Raw genomic sequence first — 24,192 nt, 5'->3', positions numbered from 1 at the left:
TAATTGATTTTTTTAAGTTTAAATACAAAGAAGATGATAGTTAATTTGATTGAAAATTATTTTACATTGTTTTAATATTTTATATTATAAATTATATATAAATTAAATTAACATGGACTCTTAAAATGACCTGAATCCAATATTAGCTGTTTAATGTGTTAGCTATGTTATATATGAGGTTAGCACATCTTCAAAATTGAAGAGTGACCAAAAATATCTTAAAATAAATTAGATAGGGGAACCAAAAAAACTGAATTTAAAAATTGAAAAAACTAATAACTCATTTTGATCAAAATATAGGAAATCAAAAAGTGTATTTTAGCCTAAAGTTAAAAGTTACAAAAGTCAAGAGATAATGTGCATTTTGAAGTATATAATATGCAATGAATTCATTATGTACAAAAGCATCACTTGATTTTTTTTTTAATGCGCTACACTGGAGCTCAAATAAAACACTAACATGTTTATTAATGATCATACGCCGGTAATATACAAGCTAGCTGCAAACACAATGTCACGCTTTATTGCATTAGAAGCAATTTCCATTTTTTTGCAGAGGGCAGAATTACCCATAATTGCCGCAGAATTTTTGAACTCTCGACATGTCTCATCCAACCTGACAATGGTCCTTACTATCAAACCTTCAGGAACATCAGTAAGCTCACATATGTCAGCAAAGGGAGTACCCTGCATTCAAAGTTATCGATTGGTTTATTAGTCATGCCATTAATCAGTGATGAAATTATAGAACTAAATAGTGTTATTTTCTGCAGAAGGAAACCTTTGCCCATTCATAAACCACTTCCACGAGACCAAATTTTAGATTTTCTTGGGCATACTCCTCAGGGCTTATTGGGAGCTTAAATGATGCTTGAAGTTCTCCGAGTCTTATAGCTGTTTTATACAATCTGTAACAGATACATGTTAGAATCCATATGCTGATTCCAATCAGAAATTTGAAGCTTCGGGAAGGCAAAATGATAACAGATGGCATGTTATAAAATAACTAAGGATTTTATTTAATGTTTTTCTTATGAAGACCTAATTAAATATAAATGAAGACTGCTTAAGTTTACCTATTTTTTGCTTCAGATAGCCTGCTTGTGAGGGAAGGCTCAGATGCATTCTTCTGCTGGAACACAAAAGCAGACATTAACGCCACTACTTCTTCTGGTTCTAGTTCATCGAGCTGGTTCTCAAACAAGCACTCCGTACATATCAATTCCTCTCCAGAATTCATCTCGCAAGCAACTCGGCCTTTCATTTGAACAACAAGGTCTTCATCAATGCATCCAATTTCCTTTAGAACATCTATCTGGAGAGAAAGTAAAATGAAATAGAAGTCACCATAAAATTAGTCCTAAAACAAAATATCAATACTTTTATGAGCGCAACCGAAAAAGAATATTAATGCGGTATACCCGGCCCTGAAAGTCTGGCATCTGTTGAAGTGCTTCATCCGACATTTGAAACTGGAGTTCAATGACTTCTTCTTTATGTGCTTTTATCTCTTTTGCTAACTTGAGGTGTTCCGCCAATTTTATACACCCATTACACTGATTCTGGGACATCTTCTCCAATAATCTAGTCCACTTACGGTATGTTTCCACAAGTCTCATCTCTTTCAATTTTAGATCTATAAAACAGGAAAAGAAACTAAGCAATATTAGCTTAAAGGTAAGAAACAATTGAAAAATTTATTTGACTTATCTCCTCATGCAAGCACTTAACGTAAGTATCTATAAGAGCTTATAATAATTTATGATATGTTCATAAGTTTTTAGCTTATTTTGATAAGCTCATAAGCTCTCCTCATCCACCCTTAAATTCAAATTTTTCTATGAAACATTATATTTTTAAGTACTCATGAGATAAGTTTGCTCTCGTATAGTTAGACTATTTATCCGAAAATCTACGCTTCTAAATCAAAGCAGATAACTGATAGAGCATTGAGACCTCTTATCAATCAAGTGTGTGAAAGGAGGTAGCAACATAAGGGAATTAAATAGAGAAACATGTAATTGTTAGTAGTATAACAGAATTAGTTAATTAGTTGAAAGGGTTGAACATGTAATTGTTAGTAGTATAACAGAATTAGTTAATTAGTGTAAAGGGTTGAACATGTAACTGTCAGTAGTATAACAGAATTGGTTAGTTAGTTAGTTAATTGGTTAGAAGGGTGGTTAGTAGGAATAACCATATAAATGGTATAATTGTGGTAGAATAAGGAATTTTTTCAATTGGAAATTATATTGGGAGGTTGCACGTTCCTCAAATTGCCTATAAAGTGTTTCATTGAAATTCAATAAAGATCCATCCGGCATAGAGGGAAATTCCCTACTTGGTCATTATTCTTGTTAATTCTCTGGCTTTAGTCTAATCAATAACCAAAGTACTAAAATTAAATAACACATTACACCTAAATGAGGATTCAAAACACCTAAGCTCTAGAAACATCAATGTTCCCGATGGGAGAGATTTTGTTATAAATCATTTGACCGAAAGATGGATTTTATAATAATCATGTATCCTCAATGCTTTTGCAACTTTAACCTGCCTCCTGCAAAACCTTGTAAAAGTGATGGTATCCCTCAAAGAAATTTAGTATGATACTTTATTTTTAGAGCAATGCTATTTATTTGTAGCGAATAGCAATCATCACGAATTTCAAGAATATATGTCTGGTACATATATATTTGCATGTAATATCTGAAAAACCCCGATAAATTATTTAATTTATTTAATTTATTTAAATAAAATTGTAAAGGCTAATTAAATGCCTTTATAATCCACAACATAGCATGTGTGTTGTCTGATAACACACATCATCATTCTAACCCACAAAAGCATGACTACACGTGCTTCCATCTATTCAATCTCCCCTAAATATAAACTTCTAAAGAAATACTCCTCCCTAATTTGTTTGTAAATATTATAAGAAAAAACAGCATGTTGTATACATTTGTTTTTAAATTGCCATTCGTGAAATTGTCGTGAAATAATCTTTCGCGAGAATAAGCATTTCCCTTATTTTTATTATTTTGAAAACTTTTCTTTGGCCAAACATGATCTACTAGTTATCTAAAAAAAGTGACACGATTGATCCTTAACTAGAAATGGCAATACCTTTTACAGGATCCAGAGCAGGAGGATACTTATTTCCATCTGATTTCAAATCCTGGAGCAACTGAACAGTCTTTGCGTAAACAGAACTGCTAACTTCTTCAAGAAGTCCAACTTGGTCAATCTTAATTTTGCTGCTACATATGCATAGAAATTCTTTAATATCGACTTCACGAACTTCATAGCTCATTCCACAAGCAGAACCACGATGAGGGAATTTGATATTGACGACACCTTTTCCTTTGCGAGCAGAAACAGATGTAGTATATTCATCCAAAATACCACGTCTTGATTTTGGCATTAACAAATAACCTTGGTCAAATGTATTGCTTTTGTCCTGTGATTTCCCACCAACTGAAGCATTTTCCACTGGGAATGGCAAGTCAGGTCTAATCACAAAAACAATGTACAGTTTACTATTTGTAGGAGGAGTTTTCACAATCACCGCAAGCAAGTGGTCCTGGGCCTGTAAATCAATTAATTTTGATAAAAATTAAGCACAATTAATGAGTTACGGAGTTCAATATCTACTAAAGATTCAAACTTTTAAACAATACATGAGCATGTATAACTCAAGTAGTACACCTTATCTATGGCTGAAAGTTTGTCAAAGACCAAGGACCTTGGTGTTAAGTATTGAATACTAGAGAGCATTTAATTTTGCATTGATTGAAAAATGGCATTGGAGGTTAAAGGTGGACAATCTATATGGACAAAGATCCATAGGAGCTAATATGGTAGCACAGAAGTCTTTGGTGGGAGGTCGGGGGTCAGGGGGTCTATTTGGTAGAAGGACATTTTATCTTTGGAGGAAACAATTACATGTTTTCCACAAATGCGGTTAAGCAACTCAATTGAGAAATCATTTGGAAATAGGAAACTATTTCTTTTTGGCATGATAGTTGGAGGACAGACTTATTCAATGGGAATTTAAATTGCTAAATGAACTGCAGGTACTATCTACAGTAATTTGAATGTATGGAGTTTCCTAGAGATAGAAATTGGATAAAGGAGGGAAGTATTCAATCAAGATATTGTATGAGGGACTTTTAATGGGAAAACCCTCAACCCAGATTCATCATTTTCCAAATTATGGAACAAAATTATGCCTCTAAAGGTAACAGGTTTTGTCTGGAGATTAACATAGAATAGAGTGCTCAAAAGAGCAAATCTGGAGGACCGAAATCTAGTGGATGGATATAACTTCAGTAATGACTATAGGAGTCACTTCTTACAGTTTCAGGGGTTGTTGCGAAGCAGAAAAGAGTTTTGTGATGATTGGCAATCTATAGTTGGTGGTCTAGTAATCAGGTGTCAAGTCAGTCTCCTTGGATATGGAAAAGATTGTAGAAGTGACAAAAATTGAAAGCTTCTAGTAGGCAAAGTGCAAGATTATTTGGCTTTAGATTCCTTGTATGATATTGCCTTATAAATTCTGCTTCTTGTTTGGGTGCTTCTAGAAGCTATGGCAAGTAGCTTAATTTTTTAACTTTTCATTTTGTATGGTGTATACCGTTGGGTTTTGAAATTAGCAAAATTGTGTACTTAGAAGAACAAAAATAATAAAGAATTGAAAAATTAAAGTTTTCTATGATCTTAGAATTTGGACTTGGGACTAACTCAGCCGCACATTAACCAGCTTGCAAGGTGAGGACTACGCGGGCCTTTACCTCAGCCATATCTTTGGATGATATGAGACTCTCAACACACCTCCTCTAATCCTTCAAATGTTAAATTAACTCCCAAAAATCCCAATGGCATATCAAGTGCTACCTCTATTTCCTTGGATTGAAATGTGAAAAATGAATACAAGAACTCACTGATTCTGATTTTATTACAACAACTCTTCCAATATTGAGAAATGATTGAGCATTGGGAGACAGCAAAACTGCCTCTGATATTTGGCTGTTGTATTTCTCGGCTTCGAAATACAAATCATAGTACTCTTCAATAGTTGCCTCGCCCTTTATACATCTGAATGAAAAAAACAGCATGTTTGTAAACTACAGACAAGTATTCAGATTTATAAAGAAAAAATAAATTAAATTAACACAGGTTGTACTAATAGCAATCCTTCTCATTATACATCATGAATCTTCCAAAATAATCACGGTTTGTAATAACAGATCTCTTCAAAAGGATCCCTCCATAATAAACGTAATCTGATGTATCATTTGCAGAATAGCCCTTCTTGGCGGATGGCTTACTAATAAAAGAATATTTCAGCTATACTAGCTAAAGCCCATGAGAGCTTGCTGTATGCATTACCCTAGACTAGCAAGCCCATGAGAAGACTAAACAAGTAGAGGTTGATTGTCCCATTAAAAAATTCTCTCAATCAACATCAAGACTTCATTTGTGAGCTAATGATCATATTGCTGACATGTTTACCGAATCTTTATTGGGTCCTAGGATAGCTTTCATATGTAATAAGTTGGATGCATCTAATGTCTATGCATCAAGTTAAGGGGGAATGATGATTATGCTTACGCCGTTATTCGTTCATCTTCATTAGCCTCTCATAGTTCCCTTGGCTTGGATGCCAATTTGATTCTGATATTATGGAATCATGTTTCTCTTGTATGTATACTTATAAATCTCTTGTGAACATGATTAAGTGAAATATTCTGAAACAAATATTTCCAATTTCCAATCACCACCATATCACAGTTAAAATACTACTTTCGTATTGTCTATAATTATCCAAAAGCTTAAAATGTTAAGTGAAAATTAATAAATGGTTTTATATCTAAAGATGTCTTTACTTCATCTTTGTATCACATGTGAACATTTGACCACTCACCATGGTATCATTCAGGAACTGCCAAACAGCTAAAAGTATGAATGAACATCATAATGACAGTAAGATTGTATGATAAAGAGAAATTAACTCAAGCCTGAAAAAACAATATTGAAGAGAAGGAAGGAGTGATTGACATACTCAATAACCTGTGTAGGCTGATTAAGCTTTCGCTTCAAAAGCTGTTGCATTTCTGGAAGTTTTTTCTGAGCATGGAATTCAGCAAAACTTCTTTTAAGCATGTCCTCTACCTGCAACCAATTTTTTGGCACAATTTGGTCACAGTTCATCAAGAAAGTTAAATATTAAACGAAATTACTTTATTTACTTATAGAAGCTAGTAATAGGTTTTTCACTACTTTGGTGTGGTTGAGGCTCTAATTGCACTTTAATTTGATGGTATTTAGTGGTTTACTGAATAGTACATTGGTACAAAGATGAAAGTAGTGTTTTAGTGAATATGCCAAAGTCCTGTAGCATATGTTGCTGGTAGTCAATCTTCATAGTCTAAGAATGGCAATTTAGACAGCACTTGCTGTGGCTTAAATGGGAACATATCAGAGACAAGTGTTTCAAATTTTATGGTCAATCAGATACTGGATGCCAAATCCACCAAGGCACTAAAACCAAATGTTTGTTTCTCTCCCAAACAATGCCAGCATCTGTTGACTCTCTCACAAGCTTACTTGGCTGAAGCAACAATGCATAAGCAAAATCAAGTTGACCCTTCCATATCCATCTGTATGACTCTCTCTCTCTCTCTCTTACCAAGTCAGTCAGTTTTTAACTCTGACACTTGAATCTTGGATTCAGGAGCTTCTTCATATACATCCTCTTCGGCGTAGCAACCATACTACCAACTGCTTCACCATAATAGGATTTTGGGGACCGACTTGGGAACATGCCAGAGACAAGTGTTTCAAATTTTATGGTCAATCAGATACTGGATGCCAAATCCATCAAGGCACTAAAACCAAATGTTGGTTTCTCTCCCAAACAATGCCAGCATCTGTCGACTCTCTCACAAGCTTACTTGGCTGAAGCAACAATGCATAAGCAAGATCAAGTTGACCCTTCCATATCCATCTGTATGACTCTCTCTCCCTCTTACCAAGTCGGTCAGTTTTTAACTCTGACACTTGAATCTTGGATTCAGGAGCTTCTTCACATACATCCTCTTCGGCGTAGCAACCATACTACCACCTGCTTCACCATAATATGATTTTGGGGACCGGTTGCAGCACTCTGTAATCCACCACTAACTACATAGAGATCTACCAGCATCAAAGTTTTCAGAGTTAAACTCGAAGTTGGGTTCTCTTAATTAATACCCTCCACCCAACTTAAGGGGGGAGTTTCAGGATACTAACTGTTTGAGTAATAGACTAGTTATGAATACTTAAGTTAGTAGATAGTTGTGTGTTTGTATCTAAAACCATGTGGGACTCCATATGTAAATTAATTCTTGAGCTTTCCTTTTCTGAGTGTTAATAAATTTAAACTAACCCCAAACAGCTCCTCTGCTCATTTATTCCATTATTAATTATGGTATCTTCACCCCCATTATCATAATATTTTAGAGCTAATATTTAGAATGATTAATATCACACCTTCAATTCTTCAACTCGAAGAAGATGCAAGATCATAATATAGGTTAGCCGAAATTGAGATTCAAGACGAGTTGCACTTCCAACAATAACATGTTTTAAATCACTCTCTTCTGGGAGTTCGTCGCGACACATCAAAATGACAGTACCAATCTTATCAAGTCCTCTTCTGCCAGCACGACCTGCCATTTGAGTGTATTCTCCTGGTAGTAACTGCCTAAATTCCTTCCCGTCAAACTTCCTTACAGTATCAAAGACTACCTGCAAAAGAATTTAAATGCAGTCTACGTTAAAAAAGATTATGGGATATCAAATATTTCTGTAGTATTTTTATTCTAACATAGCTTTATTTATCTACCCCTAATTTCTCACTGCATTTCTTCTTTAGGTTTATGTTTCAAATAGCAGTTATAACTGCTTAACTGATTAGTTAGTTATTTAGGTGAGACCCTGGCTTCACCAACTCTATAAGTTGGCACTCTGGTATTCTGTGATACATCTCCAATCATTTCAAGACAGAAGTTTTATTTCTGTCAAGTTTTCTCGGGGTTTCCTTTCTTCATTACAAACGCAAAGAACACTCCCTAATAAAAAGAAATAAAATAAGATCTTAAAGTTAACCTGAGACTCAACATGAACCATAGATCAAACCTTTCAATCAACGCATTAACAGACCCTATTAATAGTCTAATGATCAGTCAAACAAGCAGTCATGGAATTCATCAGTTAGGCTAATAAGTTCAGAATTTAATTAGACTTAGTTGAGCTTTTTAAAAAATACTTGAAATGCATCACTTATTTTAACTGCAGCATTTTAAAGAGACTCACCGTTCTAGCAGGTGCATTGACTCCCATTGCAAATGTCTCTGTTGAAAACAAGACCTAAACAGTACATGAGTCAAGAAGCCATTGCATCAATCTTAAAATATTTTAACAACCCAAAAGAGGGGGGGGGGGGGGGGGAAGTAAACCTATTATATTCGTATTCGAAATAAAAAACAGTTTGCTGCATTTTTGACACGGCTGGCTAAAATCTGAGAACCAAACAAAACATGAATGTCATACAACAGAATAAAAATTGCATGTCACCTTGATAACACCACGGCAAAACAGCATTTCAACAACTTCCTTTACAATTGGAAGAAGGCCAGCATGATGAACTCCTATCCCTCTCCGAAGAAGACTTTGGACTCGAACAACCTGTATATAATGTAATTAAAAGCCTAGCACAATCGGACAAATGCTAAGCTATATTTATGAACTAACCTGTGGTAAATTTCTGTCGGATCCTTTCAGTCTTGAAAACGCTTTGTCACAGAAAAGACGGATCTCACTTTTTTCTGAGCTACTAGTGAGGTCAGTTCCAGTCATGCCGTCAGCAGATTTATCACATCGATTTTTAGAAAAACAAAATATAACCACCTGTTCTCCCAAATCAAAGTTTCAAGTTCACAATTAAGATTTGAAAATAATAACGATGTATTGGTTCCTAAAAAAAATAGAAGTTTCCAAACGTGTCCCTAAAATTTGTTTCGATTGGATCCTTAACTTTTTTTTCAGTGATCGAATAAAAAGTGTACTTTTTATTCAATAAAAAAAGAGTAAAAAAAAGAGGTATTGAAAATGCCAGAACCAATGAAAGTTAAAACACAAATCAGCAATCAGTTGGGTGGTTAATTAAGTTATTTATAATTGTTCCTCAATTGAAAATATTTGTACTCATAAGTCATAACTGTAATTCCATTATATATATGGTGGCTTCTACGAGGGTTCAATTAAGTCCTTCATCGGTCAACCCATAACAATTAGATTTAATCAATGGTTCAAATTCATCAGGAAACATTGAGAACATCTACACACTATCACCTACAATCTAACACTACTTCTCCTTTATCTGTCTGTGGCTATGTCTGCTACTCATCATCTTTTTCAGATCATCATAAACACGGACTTCAAGCAAACAACAAAGTGAATGAAATATCTATGCAGCAAAACTGATCCCTTCCTCTAACAGTTATGGGTGTGACTCTACATATCTTTGTAAGAACCATAAAAATAAGAACAAATAGATTGTAACAACAATCACAAGTAAACCTTTTTCTCTCTCTCCTTATTTGATTTATTCTTATTTTCATTTAATTATTTAGTCATTTTTTGGTGGGATTGGTTTAACAAATGTTTTCGTATGTTTGAAATTCTGGCTAAAAATTTTCCTGGGTGTTTTGTTTGAGAAATAATATATGGGGTTTCCTTTATTTTATGAATTTTTATTACGTTTTTAATAATTACTGACTGTAGTTTTTGTTTTTAAGAAATACTTCTCCTTGACTTAGTAGTTTTAATTTCTCAAAGATTGTTTGATTTTTGTCATTGTTTGAATTTTGGGTTCACTACTATTAATGCCCCTTCCCTGTTTTCTCTTTTCCTTTACTCCTTTTTTTTCTCATGTCAGTTCGTGCAGTTATTTATGTGAAAATGGAAAGAGGTGGGCAAGATTGTGTTTGGAAATTCTACATGTTCACAATTTTAATTTTAATGAATACGGACCATTGAATAAAGCTAATGTATATAGCGCGGAACATAATCAACTTACAGGAAGTAAGGACTTTTTGGAGAGTTTGTTGATAAGCATCAACCACATTGAAGCTTCTGCTCTCCATCTGCTTTGGCCATTGCCATTATTATGATAGCTGCCGCCAGTTCCAGAGAAATTAGTTCCATGCTGTTTCGTTCGAGATGTATTTTCTCGTTTTTGAACACGAGCATTGTCATGACCTGCTGAAGCCCCTGGTTTTGGACCAGAACTAACACCAGCAGTCAAATGTTTTTTTCTTGAAGCATCTTTAGCAGCTTTCAAACCTTGAGGCAGAAATATTTCCCTCTCACAAATTTTGAATAATTCTCCAGAGTAAAAAAGGCAGTGCTCCAATGGGACGGGTCTTTTTGTTGTCCTGATTGAATAATTGATCAATATAATAGGAAAAAATAATGACAGCAGGAATCACCAATGTTTTTTCCTTACATTGTTCCTCCAAAGGTGTTACCAACCTTTACAGTACTTGAGAAAATAACTATTTTTAGAATGCTCTTCAGTGTTTGAAAAATTGAAAGAAATCACAAGTTAAAGAGGAGGTCCTAATAGCCTATCTACGGTAGTAAAAAAACTCATAAGGGCATACGAGCATTGATGAAAAGGGGCACAAACTGCACTCTGTATTATTGCATATTTTCAAAAGGGTTGGATGTGTTGAAATAAATTCCACCGCTGGTAATACATTCAACTGCTAATTAGCCCTCAACAGACTCTAAGATAAATTCACAACTCACCCCGTAACCCGGATTTCCTTTTGTTTTGTCCTGCCAATCCAATCGGCAAATTCAATGGTATTTGGAACCTGCCAAAATATTAAAAATGATTGATTAAGCCAATATAGTTTTGCTGCGATAGCAAAAGTAAAAACGGAAGGCATAACCTAAAGCCAACCGAGATAGGCAACATAGTAATCATGTAAAGAGATATTGCCAAAGAAAAAGTAAGCTTTCATAGCATCAAAATATGACTAAGACAAGAAAGAAAAAACTAGCTGCTCTGATGCTCTGCTCTTAAAACAAGTATTAAGAATACATGTCTCAAAATTTGGGTTGGGCCTAACTCACTCCTACAAAACCGGCTTGTAGGGTGAGGATTGCCCCCACTTATAAACACAACAGATGTCATATTTCTAAGCAATGTGGGACTAAATTCACCCCTTCAAAGCTAACACAATGAAGGTGTTAGTGGCTGCAATGAAGGCATGTTAAAGAGCCGCAATTAAGGCGACTGGGGGCAGACCGCCATTAAGGCGGAAAGTCCAACACACCCCCTCACGCTTGGGCCTCAATGAGCCCGAAGCGTGGACGAAGCGGGAAGCCTAACAATGGATCTAGGATAGGCTCTGATACCATCTCAGAACTTGGGTTGGGCCTAACTCACCCCTATAAAACCGGCTTGTAGGGTGAGGATTACCCCCACTTATACACACAACACATGCCATATCTCTAAACAATGTGGGACTAAATCCACCCCTTCAAAACTAACACAATGAAGGTGTTAGGGGCTGCAATGAAGGCATGCCGAAGAGCCGCAGGGGCGGACCGCAATTAAGGTGGAAAGTCCAACAACATGCAGTAGCAACCAGCATTCTGATGTGCTCGAGGCTTCAGATGAGTAAGGCAAATGGGTGTATATTACTTCCAACCCTTAAAGATTAGTGAGACTTATACATAAATTACTCAAAAAAATTGAGACAGCTAAGATTATGTTTGGTAAGAAATAAGCTCGTAGCTGAAAAGCTACCGATTCAAAATTGACATGCTTATTTGATTCTGTGCAAATTTTATAGTTTCAGTAGCTATCATTTGACATTGTTTAAATTAAATGATACATCATAAAATTAGATAAAAACTCTGTTTTAGAAATAAAATATATATTATTTTTATTTTAAATAGAAAGAAGTAAAATAAAAATAGTAAGGGTTCATAAATCTGAGAAAAATAATAAGCTGTAATCAAATGCTACTTGAAGTATAATCTCGAAATCTTTTACCAAAAAAAAAATCTCAAAAACGATAATAAGCTAGTGAGATAAGCTTATTTATCAAAATTCAAAACGCGTATCCTTTCATCAAACAAGTGTATCAGCTAATCCAATAAGCTATAAGCTAGCAATTTGGTCATACCGAACAAAGCCTAAGTCTATTTTTATTGTCAAAAGATTGAAGAATAATCATTTGTAATCTCATCCACCTTTAAATGACAATACTCCATTAGTGATTAGTCCAAAACTAGATTCCTGAATTTCAAATAATTAAAAGCCAACCTCTTTTTCAGTTATTAAAATTTCATGAGAGAACCGTAATGCCTTAAGTGCTTCGAGTTGCAGAGACAAACTCAGCATTGGCAGTATCAGAATCTGATTATTTTTTTAATGCAGAATCAAGCAATGCTTTTCTCAAGTAAGTAGGATATCACCACAGAAGCAACTAATACCGTGGCAGAAAGGAGGATGATATTGATGTGTCTTGGAAGCATGATAATTACTTCTTCCCAAACTACTCCTCGTTCTACATCATTGACATAGTGCACCTCGTCAAATATAACCTACCACATTTATAGAAAAAATAAGTCAGCTAATCAATATAGCTGCAAGAAATTCATAAGTATGGTCCTTTTATCGTAGAGGAAAAAAGCAAGTTAATTAATTACCCATTCAATGTCTCGAATTATATCTGCACCGCGATAGAGCATTGATCTTAAAATTTCTGTGGTCATGATGAGACAAGAAGCCTCTGGCCTCAAGCTTACATCACCGGTAAGAAGCCCGACATCAAACTTCCCACAAAAATCTCTATATTTCTGATTGCTAATGGTTTTAATTGGAGCAGTATACACAGCTCTAGTGCAGTGCTACATGGATGAAGTTCAAACATAAATTTATTAGTAAATTCAAAATATTCCTTCATGTTCTGCAGTCAAATTGATTCATAGGAGTTATATATATATATATATATATATATATATATATATATATATATATATATATATATATATATATATATATATATATAAAGGATAAAAACTTACAACATTACAAGATTTGGTCAAATTATCATGAGGGTAGTATAATAAAATTAATATTCCCGCAGTCTCATTATAAGCGTCATTTAAGGTAATGCAAAAAATTTAAGAAAATGATTAATTATGTTGATTGCTATTGTAAAATAAGGAGTTAAGACAAAATATTGCAAAAGTATAACATCGCAATTATTGAAGCAGTAGAAAGTAGAACTAGTGGAGTGGCTAGGTGAATAAAAAACTTGAGACAAAGAAATATTCCAAAATTGACTGCAATGATACTGAGCAATATGGTCCATGGTTTCATGCAATCGCACTACCCGAAGCAAAAAGGGAGAAATAAAGACATTGAACCAGCACTCAAAAACTCACATACTTTTGATGCTAGGGCAAATGCATATTCAGCAACTACTGTCTTTCCGGCGGATGTGTGAGCAGCCACAAAAACAGATTCCCCCTTTTCAAGATAATAAATAGCCTGCATTCATCATTTAAGAAGGAAACAAAATAAAATGTTTATATCAAAACATACGGAAGTCGTATATCTAGAAAGGACATCAAAAGATAATTCACTATTCTTAGAGTTTGGGTTGAGTGTCTAGCTCATCTCTAGAAAACCGACTTGTAAGGTGAGAGTTGCCCAAACTTTATAAACACTACACAGGCCACATCCCTAAGCAATGTGGGATATAAAAGGATACCAACTTGGCACAAAAGCGACGGTACAATATATTGACTAAGGCACGTAAATGCTAATAATGACCATTCTAAAATTAGGGAGGGAATCATAAAAAATCAAAAGCTATTTAGAACAGGGATATCTGCATATAATACAGCAATTTTTTATCATAGTAAAGATGAAATTGAAGTATGAAATGACTAGTTTAAATCAGAATGTCATTGGTAGTTTCTTGCAAGGTTGCAGCAGATAAATATAGACTGTAGGCCTCAACCATCAGTCACTTACTTGAAAACCTCCTGGTGACATTGCCACATATGTAGAGGGTAATGCAAGTGTAAAGATCAGTTTCCACTTTCCAGCCCAGAACAGAAATAGCGAAGGGAAACATTCCAACATAAGTGTTATTATTCCAAGTTCTTATTGTGTCAGATCTATGAAACAGTCATTATATACCTATACTTGTAGCTTCAATCATATGATATTGAGTATGGTCTCGAAGTACTTGGATGACTAATAAGTAGATGATTAGCAAGGTAAATACCTCCTTCTGAAATGCATCCAATTCGAAAGGAAACTCTAATGCCATGTCAGGAATAAGTTCATGAAAGCGATCAGCAATTTCTTCGCTGGCTTCGAGCTTAGCCCAAGTCTGCCAAAAGAATAGCTTTCCTATCTCAAGCATTGCCACAAAAACAGCAAGAAAATAATGATGTATAACAAGAAAGATGAAATGTGCTTTTGAGCCCAAACCATGACAATGATGTTGCATAACCACTTACTAGCTTTTTCTTGTGTCCGACTTCGCCACTAAATCCCTCCAAATGCAGTTTTGATCCTTCTGAGTCAGCTGATAATATATCATCAAGTGACATTCCACTCTGGCTAGCTTTGCTGGATACTTCGGTCATATCAACTTCAGCTTCCAGCGTAACAGTCTCCACTTCAGATAAATGACCTGAACAAACAGCATTGTCATTAACCACAAAAGAGGTGGAAAAGAGTTTGGTTTAGTAAAGACTTGGTTCCAAACTTGCAGGGGTTTGGTTCCTTTGATTATACGGTAACAGAAGGATTTCCAAACTTAAAATATTAGTTGAAAAAACAGCAATTCTCAAAAAGTTATAAATGCAAGTCAAGTACCATCTTCTTCTTGTTCTCCAACAGCATCCGCTTCCCAAGCCTTCATGAATAAGTCGTCAAACTGTACAGACAATCCACTCTGCATTCCAGCGGTCAACATAAGAAAGAAGATCGTGTATATTTATTTGATTAATAAGCAATATAATCAAGCAAGCACATTCTTAAATTGACAATATCCCTGATATTAGCAGTAGCACCATCTGGCATAGTATTGAGGGTTCTAAGATGCAAACTAACAGAATACAGACCGAAACAGCTTTCACAAACTTAGATCCAGAAAATGCCAAGGTTAACTGACCGAATTTTCATCTAATGAACTCTTTGGCGTGTTGGCATCCTTGTAAACATTCCATGACAATGGATACCGCTGCAAATAAAATAAAACAGACCTTGCATGAGATGTATCATATTTTGAACTACGGATAGGATCGAACATAAAACAAGTAGTACTTTTCCTCATAAATGAATAATAACTAAAAGTAGAAAATAACCTTGAGTGCACCAAGGTCCAATCCTTGCTTTAGGCTAGGCGGTATTGTCTGCGCAGGGCCACCATTTAAAATTTCACGGACCCATTCACCATTAGTAGCACCAGGTGGAAGAGTTCTTTCTAGACTTTGCGAATCATCCAAACCTCCTGGACGAAAAGGGCGATTGTTGATGCTTCCCCTAACAAAATCCTTCGCAGAAGTGCGTGGCAATGGTCCAGATTCTACAGCTCCTGATGATAGATCAGATACACTCACCTAATACAACATTATAGGCACCGGTGAAAAGGTGACAAAAATTAATTAAGAGCAACTTAAAACTGAGTCTGTTCTAATTTAACCAAATCTTTCCAACAAAACCACAGAATGCGCAGGTTCATTTTGTTGTATCAAACTGAACCATTAATTGGAACACACGTATTACACACAAAAGCACCTCACACCTCCTCAAATTTTGGCTTCCAGGTTTCTTTCACTGGACGTCGAAACGGAGGTTCCCATATTGGAACTACCACAGTTCGCGGCACTGATGGCTCAAGCGGAACTTTAGCCCTGTCAAACCAATCAAATTCCCACTGCCTCCCAACTTTTTCTGGTCCAAATTCATCTGGATCCAATCTCGGCTGGAGATAAGTCTCTTCTATAAACTTCGTTATAGATTCAGGTGTCTCTCTAGGAAAGGCAGGTGGCTGAAACAAGTATGCAAAAAATTATCAACAACAAATAATGAAACCATTGTAGTCAAAGGTCTGAAGGCAAGGGGTACAAAAGGGTATAAGCCCAGCCATCGAACCTTGGTAACCACAATGCTAACAGGGTGCATTAATTCAAATGTTAATCGTGTGTTTCGGTGAGTGTTTTCCAAACATCGCTTTTGAAATAAATTTAATTCTGTAAAACTTATTTGGTTAAAATTGAGCTGTTATAAATTTGACGTGACGTCGACGTCATTTATGTTTGGATTTTTTACTTTAAAAGCAAATTTGATGAAAATTTTGGCTAAATTTATTTTAACCTGATGCAAACTTACTTTATATTCTATATTGTGTTTACTCAAAAACAAAGTTTAGAAACAAAATTAACCTTATTTCAAAATAACAAAACATCTAGACTTCTATCAAAATCATGTTAGATTGGATTCAAAATAATTTTGAAGGGATTGAGTTCAAAAAAAAAAAACATGCTATGATAAAATAATAACCACTTATCAGTCTTCGGTAGTTTGTACACTTAGCAGAGCCGTCTTAAGTTTTCATAGACCCTCAATAAGTAAGTCACGATTTAGCTGTGGCAAAATAAATAAAGCCTTATTTTGTCATAGTTTAACCGCGACAATTTTTTTTGTATACAAACCGCAACAAATATTTTATGAGGTCTTTTTTAGTCATGGTTTAACCGTATTTTGGACCATGTGCGTTAGCACACTTTGCACCTCAAAGACGGCTCCGACACTTAGCATAAGCAACCTAGGGTTTTGTAACTGAACATCTGAATCTTGAATTTCACTACAAATACTCTGCTTCAGTAGTTCTTTTATACTGAATCACCAACTCTTTTATATTTCTTACACTTAGTATGAAATTGAAACCAAGAAACCAGTCCTCTGTAGAAAACCTATACCTATTAGTTCTACACATAACAAATTGAAAAATCTGTATAATACACTATCGAATATGCTAAATAATTAAGAGTTAAAACGAATAATTAACTACTCAATTGAGCACATGGAAGGTAACAAAAGCAGAATATGCCGTTCAAAATTGAATGAGATAAAAAAATCTATATTAGGTTGCAATTCGAGTGATAGTGTGTTGAAGAAGATGACAGTAAAGATCCAAGAAGCTGAAAATGGAGTCATATAGGTCAACAGCACAGCAGAGGAACTGACCAGAACGAAATCGGGAATAGACTGCTGCGGCTTGGGACGTTCCACCGTGGACAGCGGCTCCACCCTGAGATGGCCGCTGTGGCCGGAAAATCCGACGCGGAAAGAGAGTTCGTTGGATACTTTGATCGGATCCATGGAGGAGCCACCACTGTGTTATTTCGCTTTTCTAATTCACCGTTGTTTGTTTACTCTTTCTGCTCTGAGTTTTTATCTTTTGGGGAGAAATTAATGCAGGGTTTTGATTTTCGCGGGTTTTGGGTGAGGTTGTAAGAGAAGGTTAAAAGGTACTTACATGAAATTTACATGAATTAGTTTTATGAAAATTTTTTTTTTTTGATAAGCTAGTTTTATGAAATTAAAGTGAAGCGTAAGTGAACAAGTACATTCCGGTCAGGGGAAAAAAACAAGTAAAGTACATTTTAACAATATATTTCAATTTTAACTATTTAATTAATTAATTTGTAAACAAAATTATTTGACAATATTTTTTTATAATGAACTAGTATTAATTTTTTTCAAGATAAGTATATTTTGTTTTATTAGTGCATTATACTCGACTACTTTTATCAAATATATATATATATATAAATATAAAAGGAGGGTTATATTGACTCCAAGAGTAAGTGTTCAACACTTACTCCAAATCATCTCATTTTTCCTCTTCATTTCATACTCAAAACGACATTTCTCATATACCATTCAAATCTCATCCCATTCTTCAAATCAACATCACGCGTAGCAATTAATATTCTCAAGTTCCAATTCATCATTCATGGATCAGCCGTATTCTTCATCGACTTTCCTTCAAATTCAAATTTTTCTCATGATTTGGATCTTCTTCCCAAGTAAACAAACCTTTCAGTTGGTGTTTATGATTTTTTTTAATTTCAACCTAATTCAGTGTATAAATACGTAACCATTGATACGGATTTGTCACATATTTGTTTCTTTTTTGGCAATTTTCATTCCTCTTCATTGCTCCTCTTACATTTTTTTCATCTTTCCAATATCCTTTTTAATCTTTCCCTTTCAGTATAAACCCTTTTGTTCAGATTTGTTTTTTTAAAATCCTTTTATATTTTATTGTTAGTTACATGACAAAGATGTGATTTTTATTGGTTTTTGTAGGTGTGGTGTTTACTGATTATTGAAACTTCCTCTTCCTCCTCTTTTTTACTGATTATTGGTTTTTCAGGGTTTTTACTCCAAGATGGAAGAATCTAACTCAAGGTATGGTTTTGTTTATGGGATTGACTGTTGATGATAATAAAATCTCATATTTCATATTTGTGGAAGTTACATAGGTTATTTTATAGTGTTTAAATTCATTACTTTCACTTTACCGACTTTGTTGTTGTTTGTACTTGGGGTTGGGGTTTTATGTTGTTTAAATCATAATCCATTGTTTTGACGTAATTGGGCACTTTTTGGTTGCACTTTTTGTTATTTATAGACAACACCTAAAATGCATAAACCTTCAAGTTCCTTTGTGTCTCTTCTGAATGGAATTGAAATAATGTGTTGGATCTGATAATTTTGGGAAGAATGTGTTGCTGCTCTACATGATTTGTCTTTGTTAATAAAGGCAACATCCTTGAAACCTGTTTGCGACATGTACAAGCAGAACAATGTGATTCTTTTAACTTTTAATATATCTTTTGTTGTATTAAGTTCATATAAATACAACGTGATTGATTCGAAATCGTCATTTGCAACCGTTCAGATGTGTACAGAGTGCCTTCTTGAGCCATACAATTGCTTGAGATCGCCGATTCTCTTGGAGAAGATTATTTGAAGAAATATTGTGAGGTACTGATGTTGCACAAATTCTTGTACAAATTCTTCCAAATACCATATGCGAGAAGCATTGCATTCTTTTGTGGTGGTTACGAGACCTCATAATTTGTAACAAACTTGGTTTTATACAAGGATTTTATGATGTCCATATTTAAGGGATTCTATTCAGATATGAACATCTTAAGAAAACTATATGATGCATATTTCTTGACTTTGCCCATAATTCTCATGCAAGATGGAGCCTCAGCATATTGTTTAGAATTATTTGAATTGGAGAATTAAAATACTTTGGTTTGTTATTACAATGAGTAGGAGATTTGTGTTGAGAAATATTGTAATTACTGGGTTACTTTTTCCAGTTTTTCAGATAAGTAGCTAAAGATTCAGCTGTGTCATTCTCCCACTTTTTGAAGCATGGGTGTTGATAGATCACATTGTTGTTTGGTGCAATTCTTCATTTATTATTTGGTACTATTCTTGATTGTTGGTTTTAGATGATGGTAGGAGTCATAATATCATTTTTTTCATTACCCATTCAATATCATTTTTTTATTACCCGTTATTATTATTTTTAGTGTAAGCTTTGCCCTGGCTTCATTTTGTAATTGTAAGTTGTAACAGTTATGTGATATAATATATGGAATTGTGAGTGATTCTAATTTTTTCCATCTTATTCACGATAATAATTAAAGATAATATTTATTTAGAAAAAGATTAGAATTATTATTATTATTATAATTATTATTATTATTATTACCATTATCATCGTATTTCTTTTTAATAAAGTGGTAATAAATAAAATTTAATCAATATTAAAAGATATTAAACTATAATAGAATACAAAACTTGATAACTAATTTAATGCATTGTTAGAATGAGGATAGTATCTTAAAAATCATTACAAAAAGATAAAATTAAAATTTATTTATCTAACTCTTTTATATTATTTTTTATGTATTAATATTTATTTAATTGTAATATTTGAGAAAAAATTCTTCTGATTTTTTTATTTTGATTTTTCTATTATTTTATTTATAGGAATGTCAATCTGAAATAAGAAAAAACTTATTAGTAGAAAAGTCGAAGATATAAACAAAATTTTGATAATAATAAAGATTAAAATAGTAATTATTGAAACCACTAAAATTATAACGATCCTATAATATAATAGGAGTATTATTTTAAAATTAATTTTAAAATATTACTTATAGAATAATAATATGTTAACATTTATACTCAAAATATAACAATAATAACCTTTATTTTTGGTTAAATAACAATGTGAGTTATCAACTCAATTAATTTCAATTACTATTTTTATGTGTATTTGAAACATCTATAAAATATTATGTTAATTAAATCATTGTTAATGTAAAATTGATAATTTATAAGTTTGAAAATATTTTATATAATAACTCAATATATAAATTTTATAGGATCAATAATATATAATTTAAATTATTTTTACTATTAACCTATTATCATATTTTTAATACAATATTTAAAATATTTTTACTATTAACATATTATCGTGTTTTTTGTGATCATTGCAAATTATTGTGTCTAAATTTGATGATTTGTGCATATTTTTTATTTTTTTTATTTTCTTCTACATTTTTTAGTAAATAACATAAATTTAAAATAGATAGAAAGTAATATATATATATATATATATATATATATATATATATATATATATATATATATATATATATATATATATATATATATATATATATATATATATATATATATATATATATATATATATATATATATATATATATATATATATATATATATATATATTGATTAAAAGATAGTGCGATAAACTGCATCCAATTTTTTTATCTAATTATAAATAATTATAGTGAGTAAAAAATAATTAAAAAATGAATGAGTTTATTTATCTATTTTTATTAAAATTAAATTGAATTAAAAAAGAAAAATAGATAACAAGAAGAAATCTAACTAGCTAGACTTTGATTTTTGTCCAATAATTTATAACTTTTGATTTTGATTTTCATTATTTATAATTTAGATTCACTTTATTATTTTATACAGGTAAAAAAATATATTGTTGATCATGATTTTTTTAACAGTGTTATTTTTATAAATGTGGAACAAATATTTTTCTAATTAATGTCAAAACAAAAATAATATTAGTCTAAATATTTTTATAAATGGTATTATTTGTATATATGAGAAAGAATATACTACTGATTCAAATATTTTTATAAAATTAATGATAATAATAACTTAATGGTCTCCATATTATAAAATTTAATCAATATCAATTTATTGAAAATGAACAAATCAATAATGATAATAATGATAATTGACTACTAATAAAATAAGAATTCAATAATGATAATTAACTCCAAATAAAATAACAAACCAATAATGATAATTGACTACTAATAAAATAACAAACCAATAAAAACAATAATGATTAATACCAACAAAAAAAAATAATAACAATAATGATAATTTACTACTAATCAAACTTAATCAATATCAAATTTGTAAGTACTTAATACAAACATACAGCGAAAGAGAACAAAAGATTACTTTAATAGCAAGAGCAAATTTATAATTTTACCAAAAAAAAATTTATAATTTATTTAATATTTTACAAATAATGCCAAAAAATTTATAAAATTTTTTTACTTAAATAAATTTTAATACTTTTTATTTAATTCTAAATTTTTTTTATTTAAATATTTAACCCGTGCCTCGCACGGGTCTTAATTAATGGAAAATTATTAAAAATTTAATTCTTATTATTTACATTGAGAACTAATAATTAATTGTATTCTCCCAAATCATAAAATCATTTAAAAAATAGAAATTGATAGTTTCACAATTATTTAAAACTATTTTCCATTATCAATAAATATTTAGTAAACTATTTTTAATTGTCATTTCATAAATAATACATTTATTAATTGGATTTTATTTACTTTTTAAAATATAAAATTGTCATATTTATTTACTAATATGTAATAATAATTCCTTATTAATAGGTTAGATGTATATTTTAAAACACAACCGTTACAAAATAAATGCATAAATTTTTTTGCAAAATAAACACAATCGTAAAAGTTCACTAAATATTTAGTGATAAAATGGTAACATTTATACTAAAAATTGATATAATATTTATTTCAATAAAAAACATAAGACAATTATGATGTATGGAAAACATAATTTTGTTATGAAAAACATGAGACAATTATGATGAATAAATTCATACTATATTTTTGCATATATAAATTTATAATATTTGAATTTTATATTCATATGATATTTTTTACAATTTACTTATCAAATTCAATTTTTCAAAAACTTTTTCTTTTAAGTTTTTCAACAATGGTTATTTGTCCAAGATTTGTTAGAGATTCCTTATAAAACTTAATTGTGTTTAAATTTATTTTCTATTAGATGATAAAATCATATAATATCAATAGAATTCATAAATTTACAATACAGAATAATTTAAAAATTATAGGCATGTCCAACAGGCCGAACCTATTTTTCTGACAGGCCGACAAAATATTTACTTAAATTGAACATATATAAGAGATCATATGTTTAGTGACTTTTAAATTATTATAGCATTCAATTCATTAAATCTAATCAAATTATTAAACTAATATGTTTTTTTTTTGGTATTTTTTATTTAACGAGTTAATTTTTTTAAAAACTTACACAAATTATTAATAAATTAAAAAAGCCCAAAAAGTTTTATAATTTACAAAAAATAATTAATTAAACTAACTTTTTTATGTATACTATTAATAACAATGACATTTTATCTATACAATAGTAATTTTAATATAAGTAAAAGTTTTAAATTATAAGTGTTTTTAAAATATTATTTTTATTTTTAAAAAATATTTAACCCGTGCCTTGCGCGGGTCTAGATACAATTATATATATATATATATATATATATATATATATATATATATATATATATATATATATATATATATATATATATATATATATATATATATGTATATATATATATATATATATATATATATATATATATATATATATATGTATATATATATATATATACACACACTTGATTTGATAAAGAAATTTACTCAAACTAAATTAATTATATTATTACCATAATAACTTTAGAATACAATCCGAAATAAAATAGAAATTATTGAAAGAGATATTAAAGTTATTTTTTGAACTTTTATGATTTTGATTGGAGTATTTTTTTTTATTTGAAGTTGGTTAGGGTGTTGTGAAAAGAAAATTGTTTAAAGAGATTAAAATGGTTCAAATATTTTTCAAAATTAAATTTAATAAACTGAATTGCATAAAATTTGTGATTCAATTTATTTAAAAAGTTGTGGAATGTGATTTAGTTCATATATTTGATATTCAATTTTGCGATCTATTAATTCAAAGGGATCAATTTTATCTAGGATGACAATAGTACTATGCAAAATAGTAGAATTATGGTTGTGGCAGAGTCCATGCACTTTTCTAGTTCAAAAGATAAAAATTTCATTCTGACATCTAAGTCTTGCTTTGGGGTCATTTAAGAGATTTGGGATATCGATTTTATTATATTTAAAGTGCCTATTTTTAAATGTAAATGGATTGACACAAACAAAGGTGTTAAAATAGATGAATTTGGTTTTACACTGGTGGACCTTGAAAAAGTATCATATATGGATGATCCTTTCATTATGGCATCTCAAGCAAAACAAGTATTTTATATTGGCGATCTCTCTAACAAAAAATGGTCAGTGGTTCTCAAGGTAAAAGCAATCACGGGCCCAATGATTCCATGCTTTCAACACTTGATATTGAGGAGATCACTTCTTTCTCACAACGGATACCTAATTTAGCTGAAGAATGTATTATGGATCATGTATGCCACTCGTGATGATCATCAAGAAGGGATATGAGAAAATATTCAATCATTGCATCTTATTTAATAATATGGTAGTATTTTGTTATCTTTTTGTGCAAATGTTATCATTATGATAGCAATCATTATGCAATATGTTAGTTTGATT

General features: G+C 31.6%; 1 protein-coding gene across 1 annotated transcript; it reads right to left on the bottom strand.

Moving 5' to 3' along the window:
* Window positions 1–242: 242 nt before the first annotated feature.
* On the bottom strand, window positions 243–17,669 carry LOC131633681 (DExH-box ATP-dependent RNA helicase DExH11-like). The gene is made up of 23 exons (XM_058904374.1): window positions 17,342–17,669; window positions 15,897–16,142; window positions 15,457–15,711; window positions 15,264–15,332; window positions 14,966–15,044; window positions 14,605–14,780; window positions 14,367–14,474; window positions 13,520–13,621; window positions 12,775–12,975; window positions 12,559–12,669; window positions 10,858–10,925; window positions 10,124–10,481; window positions 8,797–8,952; window positions 8,620–8,730; window positions 8,359–8,412; window positions 7,534–7,791; window positions 6,065–6,174; window positions 4,944–5,097; window positions 3,127–3,589; window positions 1,422–1,636; window positions 1,077–1,315; window positions 782–908; window positions 243–687 (listed from the first exon to the last, which is right to left on the bottom strand). Exons 1-23 carry the CDS (start codon window positions 17,474–17,476, stop codon window positions 475–477), a joined length of 4,008 nt encoding a protein of 1,335 aa, XP_058760357.1. The 5' UTR covers window positions 17,477–17,669; the 3' UTR covers window positions 243–474.
* Between the last annotated feature and the right edge of the window lie 6,523 nt (window positions 17,670–24,192).

The sequence above is a fragment of the Vicia villosa genome, unplaced genomic scaffold (genome assembly GCF_029867415.1).
Source record: "Vicia villosa cultivar HV-30 ecotype Madison, WI unplaced genomic scaffold, Vvil1.0 ctg.001162F_1_1_3, whole genome shotgun sequence".
Taxonomy (NCBI): domain Eukaryota; kingdom Viridiplantae; phylum Streptophyta; class Magnoliopsida; order Fabales; family Fabaceae; genus Vicia; species Vicia villosa.
Note: the sequence above shows the minus strand (reverse complement) of the source record. Positions and strands in the feature narration are given on the sequence as shown.

What these genes read in the sequence shown, in the direction of transcription:
- LOC131633681 (XM_058904374.1), bottom strand. Translation starts at nt 17,476, where the DNA reads ATGGATCCGATCAAAGTATCCAACGAACTCTCTTTCCGCGTCGGATTT. An exon ending in GGAAGCCAAAATTTGAGGAG is followed by an intron (nt 15,712 to 15,896) that starts GTGTGAGGTGCT and finishes ATGTTGTATTAG; the next exon opens with GTGAGTGTATCTGATCTATC. An exon ending in TGCTCTGGATCCTGTAAAAG is followed by an intron (nt 1,637 to 3,126) that starts GTATTGCCATTT and finishes CCTGTTTTATAG; the next exon opens with ATCTAAAATTGAAAGAGATG.